The 15968-nt window shown below is 38.8% G+C and overlaps 1 protein-coding gene across 1 annotated transcript in view; it reads right to left on the minus strand.

Annotated features, from left to right (window-relative positions):
- Nucleotides 1–2539: 2539 nt before the first annotated feature.
- eeig1b (estrogen-induced osteoclastogenesis regulator 1b) overlaps nt 2540–15968 on the minus strand; it is a 45165-nt gene continuing 31736 nt past the window's right edge. The window contains exons 7-12 of the mRNA XM_033647626.2: nt 15572–15732; nt 13994–14095; nt 12410–12623; nt 10915–11036; nt 10758–10827; nt 2540–10681 (exon numbers count right to left, since the gene is read on the minus strand). Coding sequence (XP_033503517.1) covers nt 10636–10681; nt 10758–10827; nt 10915–11036; nt 12410–12623; nt 13994–14095; nt 15572–15732 — 715 coding nt within the window. The 3' untranslated portion in view covers nt 2540–10635. The remainder of the gene's footprint in view (nt 10682–10757; nt 10828–10914; nt 11037–12409; nt 12624–13993; nt 14096–15571; nt 15733–15968) is intronic.

A 15968-nucleotide genomic window follows, 5' to 3' on the forward strand; every position in this document is an offset into this window, starting at 1 on the left:
AATAGATAGTCACCGGGGAATCATCAGGAAATTCTGAAGTTTTTTTTTAAATGTTTCTAGTTTATTAATGTTATGTTATTCCATGGTTTATCCTTATTTTATATTTATGGTAACATTGCTTGAGTAAATATACCCCTCAATTCTGCATAAACTTTATTTGCTGCAAAAATGATTTGTAAGATTGGCAACTTAGATGTAATGCAGCCTCTGTTCCACTGTTCAGGAAAATTTACCGTCTTTCAGTATATGATATTAACATTCATCAGATATGTGTGTTTATATATGTTCATACGTTCTTCTCTACAGTCATCATTTAGCAATTTCTTTCAATTTACTTCCCAAATTTATTCATATAATACTAGACAGGTTAATCAGCGCCACCGTCCTTTCTACAAAACTAAACATGGCCATTACTCACTTAGATATGGTGGTGTACAGATCTGGAACACCAGAGTACATGTTGTCAAGAGCTCTTTATCCTTTGAACATTTTGAAACATTATCATTACATTTAATTCATAAAATTGAATTATTTCTTGACTTGTATATAAATATATCTTTCCCCCTTTTTTTCCCTCTGCATGGTGTTCTATGTATTTCTTGGTTTTTAACTGGATTGTTTTTCACTGACTGCTCAGTGTGCTTTGTTTTGTTATCTATTTTCTGTTGTATTTTTTGTATAATGGCAGTTGGTTCTTTTGTTTACTTTTCTCCCTTTTTTGTCATTGTCTGTTTTTCTCTTTAAGTTGAGGCAAGGTCTGTCTGTATAAGCCTGTCTTTTTTTAAGATAGTCTTTTTACTATTTGGATTTTATGCAGTTTTATGTGTGTGCAAAAAAAAAAAAATGGCAAGAAACAACTACCATGTAAAAACAGCATTCTTATGAAGGCAGCAAAATCAATGTTATTTCTAAACATTATCACAACCCTATTCAGTCATACACTAACGTTGCCTATATATTATTATATTATATTGTTAAAAATACACACATCACACAGTGGCCATTTCCTAATACTCTGTAGTTAGATTACATTCATTTTGAGCAGTGGTGGAAGAAGTCCTCAGATCTTTTACTTAAATAAAAGTAGTATAACCAGAGTGGAAAAATACTCTGCATTACTTTAATTTAAGTAAATAGGTTTTAGTATAAAAAATACTTAAAGTACAAGAAATAGAAGCACTCAATGCAGAATTGCCCATTTTAGAATGATATATTTTATCGGATTATGATTGGTGATGCATTAATGTGTAAGCATCACTAATGTTGCAGTTTGTAAAGGCTGGGTTTATTTCAACTACTGTATACTGCCTGGTAGGTTAATTCATAATAATACATCAAAATAAAATTATAATATCATCAGATAAAAGTAGTGGAGTAAAAAGTACAATATTGGCCTCGTAAATGTAGTGGAGTACAGTATGAAGTGGTATAAATGGAAGTATGCAAGTTAAGTATGCAACAAGTACCTCAAATCTTTATTTTACAATGTACGTACGTAGGTACATTCCACCACTGATTCAGAGTGTAATGGTTCATTTTTGACCATGAGAACCATAGTTTGAAAAGAAAAATAATAACTCAATGTCATTTACTAGATTTTTCCAGAGCTTTCACCTGCATCTTCCTGTCTTCCTCAGCTGTGGGCTGCGAAAAACTCATTAAAAGTTTCAGAAAAAAGCTAGTTAGTGGACCTCAAGTTATGTTTTTTCATAATTATTATTATCTTGTCAAAGTAGATTATTTTTACCATGCTGTGGTGCCCAGTAGTAAAATAGTCTTCCCAGATGTCTGATCTGTCATTTCTTTCTAATAAATTTCAATTCTTTCTAATAAACCCACTATTTTATGTTATTATTATTTATATGAGTATGATTTGGTTTAACATTTAAAAAGGCACTTAAATGCCTTCACTACTTACAGTCTGTAAACCAGGAATTCTCCACTTGCTTTGCCCAGGGGCCACTTCTGCAAAATGACAGGTGGCCAGGGGCCAGTCAGGGAAGCCCTGCACAGGTCAGGTGCATTTTTGGATATAAGGACATTTGGGGCTTAGCCTGAACCTCTGTAGGGGGATCAGGGGACCCTCCCCTGACACTTTTTTGATAAATAAGCTCTGTTTTGATGCAGTCTATACACTCTTGCACCTTATTTATATTAAAAGTGAAAGGAAATTCCCATTATGAATCAACTTATTTTTTAATTGTAAATTAGAAAAAGGTTAGGGGGCCACCTTGCACCCGGTGGTGGGCCAGATTTGGCCCAACGGCAGCTAGCTGAGTATCACTGCTGTAAAACAATGGAGCATCAAGGTAGCATAAGGAAGTTGTTTTTGGTATTATACTCAAGCTGTTAAATGTATTGTCTGTAAATGTTAAATGTTTTATGTCTGAAACTTAGTTTTAATGTGCTATTGCCTCTCTTGGCCGGGATACATTTTAATCTCAGTGAGGTTTTATCTGATTAACTTAAACTAGTGTGTGGTGCATCAGCACCAGCCATGTTTATACGATGATTAAATAACTCCACATCAAATACATAATAATGATGATTCCAGGCTTTACCATTTTATTTGGCATGTTTATGCAAACCATAATCAATTTCTCCTCAACAGTTTACAGTAATTAATAGGAAAAATAATCTCAACATTTGATGTGGCTTTGACATTTCCTGGCACTTTAGCACAAGGACAAAAAACATTTGTATCTGAAGTTACAATATGTTTGGGAAAAAACTAAAAGATTTCAGATTTTCTATTCATAAGTTAACTTTTGAGGATAACAAAAGTGTACCAAAAATGTAGACATATATGCATATATTATAATACTAGTAATTTAAGAAGTACAGATCCAATTTGAAGTGAATAAGTTACAAAATAGTAGCAGTTAAATGTTTCTATGTTCTCTTCACCTAAATGTTTTTCTTTTTCAAATGAAGTATTACAGCTGTAAATAATCCCAATGTAATTATGCAACAATTCTGTTTCATTTCAAATTATCAGGAAAGAAAACACCTTTTCACCGCATGCAAAAAAAAACCCCCAAACATTAAGTTGTATAAATTTCATTAATAAGGTCACAGGTTACACATTTACATGTTACAAGAAGTATTTCAAGAACAAATCACAGTAGCAGACAATTCACCAATGCAAACGGTTCCCTTTACTTGAAGTATTCTCTCATGACCACCACTGTAATGAATGAGTTCATCCTTTCAGTCCCATCTCACCATACAATGCTAACTTTTACATACAATTCTGTACAAATCTGTAGACCAGCCTGCTGGTCTGAAAATCAAAGGAAAATAGTTAAGATGGTTCCACGGTTCTCTGTGTAAAACACATACCCCTTTACCACCAACATGGCACTGGTTCCATTGCCTAATTTTGAACTGTTTAAAGCATTTTAACCAAAAATAATTTGGTTCAGAAACTGAAAAGTTGGTTCCCAGCTGGAGCCAAAATAGCAGGTCTTCCTTGACCTTAAGTGTGAACAGGGACAACATCAGTGGGGGTGTCAGAAGTTCCGTTTCCATCAGTCACTTTCAGTATAGTACCTTTGGAAATCAAAGGTGCCCTTCAGACATGGTACCTAGACCCTAGGTCCGTTAAGCATTTCTACTGCAAACAGTACTCTTAAATGTGGGCAGTGTTGTTGTCACTCACTGCTCTGTCCAGCAATCACTGTATTTCCTCATCACTGGTGACAAAGATGGAAGCCTGCACTTCGTTTATCGTCGACAAAAAGGAGTTGCACACCTCCATTTTCAGAACAAAATAGAACAGGCTGAGTGAGAGTCTCTCTCTATGGGATATTTAAAAGTAGGGGGCTTGTGCACTTAGTCCTTCTCAGGCAAGCTCAGGGGTTTAGTGTTGCTGGAGCCCACAGGAACGATGCTCCGCAGCTCTTTTTTTTTCTCCAAGTAAGGATTAGAATATTTACAGTTCACATAATACGGTTGAAATTAACTTTTATTTAACACTTAAAGATCCTCTCATTACTAAAACTGAATGTCATCCAAGAGAGACAAAAACTAATGAAATGGTCAAAGTTGAAATATTACAATACAACAATTATATAATAATAATATTATCTAAGAATTATATAATAATCATAATACATATTGAAATTGAAGGTGTGTTGATGGATTCACGTCGTCAGCTGGGTGACGGGGCTTGAGTAACATTAGAGACAGCAAAATATCCTTTCATTTTATTGTTATAATTTAAACTATGTAAAATATCCGTAATAAGAGAACAAAAGTTTGCAGGTAATTGATGTGATCTGTAATTCTGCCACTACTGTTCACTTCTGTTGTGTACTGTGCAATGCCCTCCGTTGATGACACATCCTGATTACAATGGTACCGCGCAAAACTTGTGGAAATGTGGGCTGGTTAGCTAGATAGAACTAAGTTTCCAAGAATCCTGAACGGAACCAATCTGAGAACCAGAGCCAATTTGGTGGAAAAGGGGTAACAGATCCACCTGTACAGGGTGGAACTGGCCCCCTGTACACTGGAGAGAACCATGAAGTGACAAATATGAACTACTGTTGGAAAAAATGCATTTGTTTAAAGATACAAAAATGACAATGGAGAAATTGGGCGAGGATTTGCGGAAACTGTACTGAATAAGTAACTAGTAATAATAATATTACAAATTTTTGTGCTTTAGTGTGGACAACAGTGGAAAGCTGACTGGAACCCTGTTTGACACCCACAGTTTGCCCTATGTTCACCAGTATTTGCCTCAGTTGATTGTGCAGTGTTTATCCAGTAGAGGGTTTGATGGCCAGAGCAAAGGCGAAAAGGTCAGTCAAACATGCATGTCCTGCATGCATGTATTGGCACACTCACACATACAGTACAGTATCACAAAAAAGACAATAACATACACATACTGCAGACACACAGTGGGTTGAGCATCTATTGTATGTCATTGTACTGTCAGTCCTGGTTCAACAGGGGCTTTGTGCGGCTGCAGCTGCAGCTGTGGGACTGACCTCACCGTGGCCAACACGCTGCCTACATTATCACTGTTAGCTCTAGACACAGAGGGGACAGAGTTTACACAAGCTTTTCAGCTATCATATGAAAAATTTTGTGTTAATCTATTTTACCATGAGTTACGGTCCTACAATATGTTGCAGCATCCACACAAAACAAAAACTGCCAAAAAAAAACTACAAAGTGCAATGAGGTCTGTCTGATGTTTTTTTTGGGGTTTTTTTGGCAAATACTGTGCAAAGCAGCACCAAATCAGAAGTCAGCATTCTTCTCTGTTCCATTAATCCCACCCTGTCTCCTTAAAATTACTTTTGCATGTTACTAAATTGCTTTCTTATTTACGTTTGAAGAAATTCCTTCAGTGTTTGTGAGATATTGCATTCACAAGAATGAGATGGACGCTAGGTCACAATGACTGTGACCTTTGACCACCAATCTAATCAGTTCATCCTTAAGTTCCAGTGGATGCTTTTGCCAAATTTCCTCAAGGCATTCTTGGATTATAGCATTCACAAGAATAAGACGGATGCAAGGTCACACTGACCTTGACCTTTGACTTATAGCCACCAAAATCTTATCAATTTATCATTGTGTCCAAGTGGACATTTGAGCTGAATTTGAAGAAATTCCCTCACGGCATTCTTGAGATATTGCCTTCACGAGAATGGTATGGACGTATGGATGAATGTATGGATGGACATACAAATGGACAACGCAAAAACATTATGCCTCCGGCTGCAGCTATTACCGGTGCATAGGCACAAATGTGCTGTAGTAACTACAACTACCTACTGCATTGCAAGAGTGCCTTTTTTTTTTTTTTTGCAGAAAACAAATTAAATGGGTTGTCAGTGAATTGTCAGTGAGTTGATTTGTTCAATATCATCATTTCTGTGACTTGCCAGATACATCAATTAGAAACATTTCTTCATTATGTTAACAGAAAACACAATTAACTCAGCATTATATTTTCCTAAAAAACACATGTGCTGTTTCAAATTAGCTGTATATAAACGCAATTTCTAGGAGACAGGGCTGATTAATCTGAGCCTCAAAGGTAGTTGACCGACTAACATAATTCTCGTGCACATTGAATCTATTTGGTCCTGCAGAAGTCAACTGATCATCAATCAGTAATCCATCTGCCACTCAGATCCTCCAAAAAGACAGACACTGTGGTTCCAAGGTGAGTCAACAGTAAAATGATTCTTAAATTACTGAAATTTAAAGTTGCACTTGATCTATTTTTAAAAATGGATCAGACAGCTACAGTATGTAATGTTAAGTGGTCAACCACAGTGAATTATCACCAGCTCTGCAGTTCCCCTCAGCTCTGCTGAGCTTTTAAGCCTCTTGTAGCTCATTTTTTTGTTTTTGTTTTTAACCCATAGACCATGATGTCATCAACCCCACTGCCATCAGGCAGCAGTTGTCCACTACAAAGTTGCTGAATAAAGACGACACACAAAGTTAGGGACTAGCTGGTGAACATAGTGCAGCATTTAAAAGCCAAAGAGACAGATCATTTTCTCAGGACTTTGTGGTGACCAAAAACAGAGCTTAAACAGCATGAATATGGACTTTCATTCATCAGGTCAGAAAAACGACTCCATACAAACGATGATATTGCTTTGTGACTGCTAACACAAGCCAGAACAACTTCATAATGCCATATGTCAGTGTTGTGTTTACAGCTTCTTCCACTGCTAAAATCAGTTCATTCAGATCTTTTCTATGCAATGTAACATGTTTTTAAGCTGGTCCTGCTCATAACATAGTTGCATTCTAGACTCAGCTTATCTTTGTATATTAATATACATATTTCTAAGTTAATATGACCAAAGTCTGAAAAAGCCTCTTGAACATCACCACAAAACTGTACATTCCTGATTAGACTAAGAGCACTCAAATTCAAAGTAATTAGTAAGTGCAGAAAGTGGACGGTTCCATATGGCCAGCCATATGAATGCACGCATGCTTACTGCTGTCTCAGAAGAGCAGCCTTTGACAGATTCACCAAATTACATTTTGTCCTATGACACGAGCACTGAAATGAAACGTGGAAAGGAATAAAGAGACTTAAAAACTCAACATGTCATATGTCCTTTCAGACAACCATGCAATCTCCATGTCCTTTAAGTGGTTTCTAACAATCCTCCTAAGAGAGTACACATGTGCAAAATAGTATATTAAGTATGTATCAACAGTGATCAAATAGCATCAAAATATAATAAAAGGCTATAAAGCTTATATTCCAGTTTCAGGCTGATTTTGAGTCAGTCTGCAGAGGACGTCTGTCCTCAGTATGAGCCCCCGATGGCTCTTGTGCTGCATTCCGTGGGTCCTCGTCAACTCGTGAAGTCAGACAATAATGACAAGATACAATCATATTAACCAGTGGTTTGACTTTTGTGTTCATCATTTCACTGGAATTGTACCTTTTATGATTTCATGTGACCAAAAAAATGATTGACTGATTGATTAGTCAGTGGTAAATCCATCACATGAACTGGACCAGTGAAAAAGTTGCAGTGGGACATAAATACTAAACACCACACATAAACTCTCCAGTTTGATCCTGTTGTCAGCCTGAGCATGATGTAGTCTGTTACGTGTATTTATACTGTATGATAGAGAAATCCAAGTAATGGATATCACCCTGATGGACTGTTTCCAGCTGTCCATCATGTGTTAAAGTGAAACACTGGCTGTCATGGGTTGACTTCACCACTGACATGTTCTGTCCTGTATCTTGCAGGCTGATCAGATACCACTTCCTGGTGGTAAACTTAGAAATGTTCAGTTTTGCGAGTTGAGGAGGCCCCCCTTGGATGCACCATTATTTCAGTGTTGCACTACAATTCCCACCATGCAGTGGTTTTCAGGGTATTGTTCAAGTAATTTGTGCACTTAGCACCAGTCAAAGTTTCACTGGATGTGGTCAGACTATTCCTTGGTTCAGTAATGCACCGCGTAAATTCCTGTACAGTGAGCAGGTCTTCCAGGATTTATTGAAATGTTGGCCACTGATGAGTCAGTGACTTGTTACTGTTCTGATCATCAGCAACAGATCTCCCTAAAAGTTTAAAACTAACAGAATGTACACCTGTAGTTGTAACAATGCTTACAGTAGATTTTAACTTAAGTGTGGTGCCTGATGACTGGAGATTGTACAGATATTTTTTGCGATTGTCCAAAACTGCAGAAATTTTGGGAGAATATTAAGAGTGAGATAACATCATTTCTATATCTCTTAAGTGCAAAGAAGATGATAACTGTTGCTTGGTTGCAAAATCAATCCTGCAAATTATAGAGGACATTGTTGTACGGAGGGGGTGTCCCTACACATTTTTGTACTTCCTGCAGATATGATCCAATTAATCACATTTACACATACATTTTGTATTTTGTATCTACTTGCAGTAACGCTGAACATTTTTGGATATTTGGAAAAGGAAAAGCACAGGTGTCAATAATCAAATGATGGCTGAATTGTTCTTTCTGGCTCCGTGTCATGACTTGAATAGAACTGAGCCAACATTTATGTTATTAAAAAGGTCTATGGATGACCTTTACATTGGATCAAGTACAACAATTTACTTACTGATTGAAATCACTGACAATATAAGTTATAAGTATTTACATGATAAATAAATGTATTTTTATAATTAAAACACATTTTAACGTGCCATCTGATACTCCCACCTCCCCGCAGGTATTGTGAAATGACAGAGGGGGTCAGGAGTATGATGTGCAGAACACGCTAATGTAAACATGTAAGGCGGACTGCAGCCTGATTAACAAAGTCAGAATGTTGCACCAAAAATCAGAGGCTCCTAAAGGAAAAGTCAGGGTACAAAGAGAACAAGAAAATAAAAGGAGCAGAGAGGCTAAGGACAAATATCTGGCAAAAAAAATGTAAAGAAGCAGCAGGTAATACAGGCAGAGCTGAAGGTGAGAAGTGAGGCAGACCTGCTGTTTCTGGCTCAGTTAAAGCTACAGTGAAGACACGGGAATCATATTAAACCAGAGGACCTGAGGCATCCATTGGTACCAACCATGTTATCATGTTATCTTGTCGGAAAAGGTGCAAAATAATGCTCCAAATTTACACTAAATTTTGGCGAGGGGAAATGGAACATTTTCATTTTTCAAAATGGTGTATTTAAGTATTTCTGCATCCTGGAAAACTGAGAGCTGACAACCATATACTCTTTACACTATTTCAGTTCTGCACACAACTTGACCAATATTTAATCAAAGTGGCTGCAAGACTGAATTAATAAATGAAGAAAAAAAATGCTCACACCTGAGTTGATCTTGTGATTCAAATCCTTGCAGTAATTTCTTCAATCAATGTTTGACTTTACTTTGGAGGACATTTTTTTGGCCCAGGACAAGTGCAAGAAGATACAAAGGAATATTTCCTAACAGCTGGCCTGCCAGTCGGTGAGTAAAGATGCTCACTGCTTTTTACAAACCATTCTGCATATTTTAACTAACTGAATGACTCTGTGAACCTACTAAGCCAGAGACTAGTTTGACACACATCCAGTGTACTGTAGAGGAAATTATTCCTGTATTACTGTAAATTCTCAAATAGAATCCTGCACTTAAAATACAACCTAGAAAGAGAGGGGAAAGTAAATAACTGGTATCTGTATCATACAGATAGTGCCTGCATTATTTTCTTAGGTCTCAGGAAAACTTACTTTTGCACAAAAATTATTAACTATGCTCTCAAAAGAAAAATAGATGCACATTATTGCACATACACATATTAACATTTCAACATATGTCTAACAAGCAAGATCAGAAGTCTTTCCACTGACAACTTATTAGTGTTAATTTTTCATGCTTTAGGTATAGATCTGACACAGCTGGACAGTAATGCTTCAATGTAGCATCCCAACTGTATAAGAAGACGTGAGGGGACAAGGACAACTTAAATGAATGCAATGTCCACATAATATCAATATAAAGGAATAAATTCAGCATTTTAGGCACCTCCTTTTAAAGTGACTTGACACCAATTCCGGAGAGTGAATTGCTTATTTGTGCATATAAAATCAGGTCATTTTTGGGCATAAATTACTAATTCCCATGCATGAGGCTAAATGTGTACTTCCTGGCAAGGGCCAGGCTCTGCAGTTCTCACTCATTGTTGAATTAATTTTGATTGATTCTACTTTGCCAATATTAAGCTGCTGTAATAAAACACAACACCTCCTGTAGATGTTTCACAATAAAAGCTTCTCAGGAAAGAGGAGGGGCTATTCCATCCTGGACTGCTGGCAGTCTTAAATCTGCATTAACAGTTAACAACAAGAACTGTGAATTAACACAGCAACCAGGAGCACATAGGAGGGTTTGTAAATGGACTTATATACAAATACAGGCCTGTTCCTTTCTTCATCTGAGGCCCGTCCACTATTTGAGAAAATACAGTAACCATGTGTTACACACCTCCCACCACCTGATTAAATATACTAGAAAGGCTCCATTTCTATATCATAGTAGTCTTATTTCACGCCATGTGCACTGGAGAGAAATATGCACATACAGTCAGACATTCCAATGTCACAGAATCAGTAACCAGTTGATGAGGCTGGAGACGTGTTAATGTATCTGTCAGTGAGTCTCAATGACCACCGGCTCAAAAGTACCAGGCGTTCCTCTGTGAAAACACAGAAACACATGATCAGTCAGATAAAGAAGGTGGGTTGGTAAAAAGGCTCAGTAAATAAGTGTACCTGTTGGCAATCTGTGTCGCACTGAGGGCAGTGGTTCCATCTTTGCTGACAAACAGTCTCAAGTTGCTGTCTGGGGGAAACAGGGAAAGTGGAGGAGAAGTTACCACTGTGACACACAAATGCTGAGCTCAAACTAAATCCTTAAACTCTGTCCTACCTTCATTGTTGCTGGTGTCAGAAAAGTTCTGACTCTGGACAATCTTCTCCACAATATCATCTGCATCAATGCGGGTGTCATCCACACAACTGGGCTGCCTCTGCACAGTGTCCTTCTTTCTCCTGTTGTTGGGTAAGATCAACACCAACACAGAGACAAGATTAATACCTGAAATACAACAATACTGCCTCCTCATACAGCAATTCATCATATCATATCAAGTCAGGTGGTTCTATATTTACTTACTATCAAACAACATGTTCAGCATAGCCAATCGACAGTGAACATATCTACTTACAAGTTTGTGTGTGTATCTACAGCCTGATATATCTTCCTCCTTTGTGCCAGACTTGTTGTTAAAATCTTTTAAAAACACATTAATAAGCCACACTGTTAAACTGGGTGATGTGTTCCTCCATTACCATGAACACACACACTGTAGTTTATTTTGACTCAGTCCCACACACGCCATCCTGCTGCCATAAATACTCACTTATGTGTATTAATCCACAGTTGAAAGCAGTCCCCAGCATATGTAACATTTCCTTCTGTTTGAGTAACATTTGCTAAAAACTACCACTAGAGATCAGCTGTTGCAGAAATTAACTATGTCTTTTTTAAAAATGAAAATAAATATTTGTGGACATCTTCAGTGAATGTCTTCAGTTGGAACCACTGTGTTTGAAGCTGAATGCAGGACAGACAGTACTGAGAGACAGACTAACATATTGTTGGTTTTGGCATTTTTATGGGATCAAAGGTCACCTTGACCTTTGACCACCTAAATCTAGCAGTTCATCATTGAGTCCAAGTGAACATTTGTGCCAAATTTGAAGAAATTCCCTCAAGCTGTACTTGAAATATGGTGTTCACGAGAATAAGACAGACAAGGTCACAGTGACCTTGACCTTTTACCTATGACGACCAAAAGGTGGTTTAATGAGGTTTAATGTATTTGTCTATTTTATTTATTTTTCTATGTATTTCCTATTTAATGAGACCACATTAGCGATCCCTTCTTGGGGGGGGGGGGGGGGGGGGGGGGGGGGTTAAGTTGTGTTTGTACACTGGTTTTGTACTCACTGTGCATTTTGCATCTTGAAAAATAAAAATTGCAAGTCATAAAAAATGTATTTTAGTCCAGCTGTTGACAGGCACTGATCGACTTTTATCTTCACAGTAGCTCCATGACTGCAGCACATAGTAGTGTGGGTCCATTCCTGTTTTTGTACTGACTGACATTCAGTCATGTGACCAACAGAACACGCCACACACACCTTCCTCCTCTGGAGTGAATTCCTGGACAGTTTCTGACATGTTAGTTTATACATGCCTGGGATTCAGCTGTAGACCTTTATCAGTGTAATGGAGTCCTGAAATGCCTCACAGTGAGATCAACTCATGATAACCCTCAACTTCCTCACCTCTTAGGCTGTTGAGGAACGCATGCAGGAGGAGCATGTGTTTTGTCAAAGGTTTAAGTGTGTGTGTTTACCTGGAGGACCTGTTGGACATGAGGGCTGCTGCAGAGGGTAGAGGAGGTCTCTCTGGTTTGGTGGGAGTTGCTTGTCGGTGCGGCTCGGTGGGGGTGGAGGGAGGTAGCTGGTTGGGTTGGGCGAACCCACAGGAGACACTGCTGCTGGATGAGGCGTTCCTTTGGTGACTGAGGTCAGTCAGGCTGGAGCAGCGAGAATGAGCTGTGCTATAGCCTGGAGGTGAGAGGGGAGGTCAGGAGAGAAGAGGTCAGGAAAGGTTTTGGGTTTCAAAGTCCCTTTATTAAACCACTGCAGGGAATCAGCAGATCATAGTCAAATCCAAACAAAAAAATGTGTTTATCTGATCAGATAACTCCTGCAAATGCTCTCAGGGATTGTGGCAAGGCAGCACAGACTACCTCCACCACCAAGTTAATCAGCCTAATAGAGGTGATATTGCTGATCTCTCTCAGGGCATCTACAGATATTGCTGTCATCTTCATCAGATGCCATTTCGGAACAGCGAGTCTCTCTAAGATTGGCTCACAGGCAGGCAAACTGCAGCGTTTGAGTCATTATGAGGTTATTAAAAAAAAACAAAGGTTCCTCAAACACGACGCCCAGAATCTCATTTGTGGGGTGTGCAATTTTAAAAATCTGTAAAGATCTGTAAAAGGGTGCCAGTCCAGTATGGTCCACGTCCTCGGGTTATAAGAGGAACAGCTGTTCATCATAACCCAAACACCCAGCTGTCCGCTGCAGAGGTCACGCCATATGGAACTAGCTTGGGCCACAGTCATACGGCAGTCTCTGTGCAGTATGGAGACTAAATGAGGGGATTTTGGACTGGATAATCAGTCCCTGGTCCCCTTCAACCATAGGTAGGTAGAGGGCCAGGCCAAAAAAAAGTCCAGGGTGGCTCTCTGGATGTCCTCTATCAGGCCTCATGGTGGCATCAGAGCACTAAGTCTGTGCCAAAGAGTAGAGGTGAACAAGTTAATGGCAATCAGAACTCTCCCACTATATGACAACTGGGGTAGAAACCATTTTCATTTAGACAACCAAGCACACACTTTCTCCTTAATTATCTCACAGCTATTTGTTTAAAAAACCCTCAGTACTCCAAAAATAATCCCAGCACCTTCAGCCACTCCTTACAAACACTGAACTGCCTGGAGGCAAAAATATAACCTGCAAATATCATGTGCATGAGAGGAAACAGTGGGAGGATGGTTAAGAATAAGGACCATGGCAGGGAGAGACCACTGAGCTGATCTCTTAACCTGCACAGCAACAGCTCAGCAGCTAAGATATATACAGAGGACAGGAGAGGTCAGGAAAGTACAGAGACAGAGAGGAGGACACAGAGGAGACAAAGAGGAGGAGGACTGCTGGTGCCATGGTCCAGTTGGTAATCCTGCCTTGTGTGCAGTCTTAGACACAAGCACAGTACAACCATTTAACTATAGGGTCAAAAGCTTTTTCTAAATTGGGTTAGTAATAACACTCTCAGGGTGACGGGGTTGTTCTATCAGAGCATCTGCTCTAAGCATGGGGAAATGAAAGCTCCTGACTTTGGCTGGAGCATGAGGAAGCTCTCTGACCTGAGATCTTGCTGTGCTGACTGGCATAGCTGGAGCTGCGGAAATGACCAGTGTGAAACACATCATCTGGGCTGGACACACTCTCTCCATCCTCAGGAAGCCCTGCAGAACACACAGTACACACACACTGACACCTGGCTGTAGGATACCAATCAGAGATATTATCTGGTCAGTTCTGAAGACTTTCTTTAGAAGTATCTGTCACTTTGTTGTTATTGGTATATACTGCATACAATTTCATCACTGTCAACAGATTTTCCTGGGATACTATCAATAATTTTGCTATTTGCTATTTTTTGATTTTTTGTTTGAAACTCCATATTAAAGGGTCCGTTAACCTAAATTAGAAAACAAATATATGTCCTTATTAACCTCTACTAGCATGTTGTCATGCAGTTTTCACTAAACCTGATTTCTGGAATACCCCTCAGTTGTTTTGGTTTTATTTGTCAACAGAAAAAGTAAAAACAGTGAAAAAAGCATTTAAGATCCAATCCAATCCACTTTTATTTATATAGCACATTTTAAAAACACAGGGTTACCAAAGTGCTGTACAACAAATTTAAAAAACACAGTAAATAAATAAAAACAAGTATTCAAAACAAGATGGGGTGTAGAAAGTCAAACACAGATTAAGAATAAAGTGGTGGTCAAGTCTGGTCCACATTCTTTTCAGGAAGTGATTGAAGGAGAGAGTGACTTTATGTAGAAGTCACTAACCTCCTTTAACCAAACAAAAATAGAACATTGCCGTTCAAGGTCAGCACTTAAACCAATAGGCCAGTTGTTCTGATATTATTTGTCAAGAGACGTAAGATGCAGCCCATGTTGAAAGCAGTCGAGTTGAAACAGAGCCCCAGCCACCAGCGGGAGCAAACTTTCATTCAAACAGTCATTAAAATGTCTCTGAAAACATTTGAGGAGATAAATAGACAATGCAGTCACAGAATCTTGATTCATATTTGATCAGCACTGCCTAGTTTGATAGTTTGACTGCAGTTAACAAGCAGTGATTGATATGATTGACAGCACAGATTCATAGATTATCTGTCTCAAGTTTACTGTGAGGATGTAGCGACAGTTTCAGCAAATATGACAACAAGTTATTTTCATAAAAGTTACCAACTACAGCTTTAAGAAGCTTATTCTGTTGTTAAACAAATGTCCTCACCAAATGTATTGCTATAATCTGGGAACACAATACAACACAAGCAGTCATATGATCAGACAGGTTGTAAACAAACTCCCAGGTAAGAAAACTTTGAACCTACTATCATTTTCACAGTTATGCTCACACAGTTTCCTGTGCCGTGAGGAATTATTAACGACAGTTCACGTACAATCACTTTCAGTTTGCCCTCCAAATAAAGTGGTTTGGATAACTTTTGGCTTGTTTACAACCGCTCTAATGGTCCAGCTACTCATGTGTCTTTCCCTGTGACCTCACTGTTGTCATGTGACTGTGTTCCCAGATCACATCACTGACAGACACAAGTAAAATCCAATTTGTGATGTGCTGGAATTACCCTTCAATTCAAGCTGGTTAGAGGACACGGAACAATAACGCTGAGCATTTACCTGAGCTACGTACTGATGACTGCCTGTGCTTAAAGACGCGAGGACCCTCCATGATGCCTCCTCGCGGCTGCACTGTGGAATCAGTGCTCTCACCCTTACAGTCCAGCTGCAGGGTGGGGTCCTCGTCCCCAATGGAGACAGATTTGGCTGTGCTGGGAGGCCTGATTGTGAAAACACAGACACGGGAAAGAAAGACATGAGGGAAAGATACCATGTGGAAGGAACAGGTGCATACATGCATTCTAAAAACAATGGAAGGTTAATTATTGAAGTTTGGCTGCTGATTTGACTGCAACAAGGTCAGCACTTGCAGCTGCAGTTCCTCTACTGGCCACTTGTGGCTGGCTCCAAAAGCAAGTTAATCCACATAGACCCCTGTGATAAAAAGCCAAAAATG

The sequence above is a fragment of the Epinephelus lanceolatus genome, chromosome 19 (assembly GCF_041903045.1).
Source record: "Epinephelus lanceolatus isolate andai-2023 chromosome 19, ASM4190304v1, whole genome shotgun sequence".
NCBI classification, from domain to species: domain Eukaryota; kingdom Metazoa; phylum Chordata; class Actinopteri; order Perciformes; family Serranidae; genus Epinephelus; species Epinephelus lanceolatus.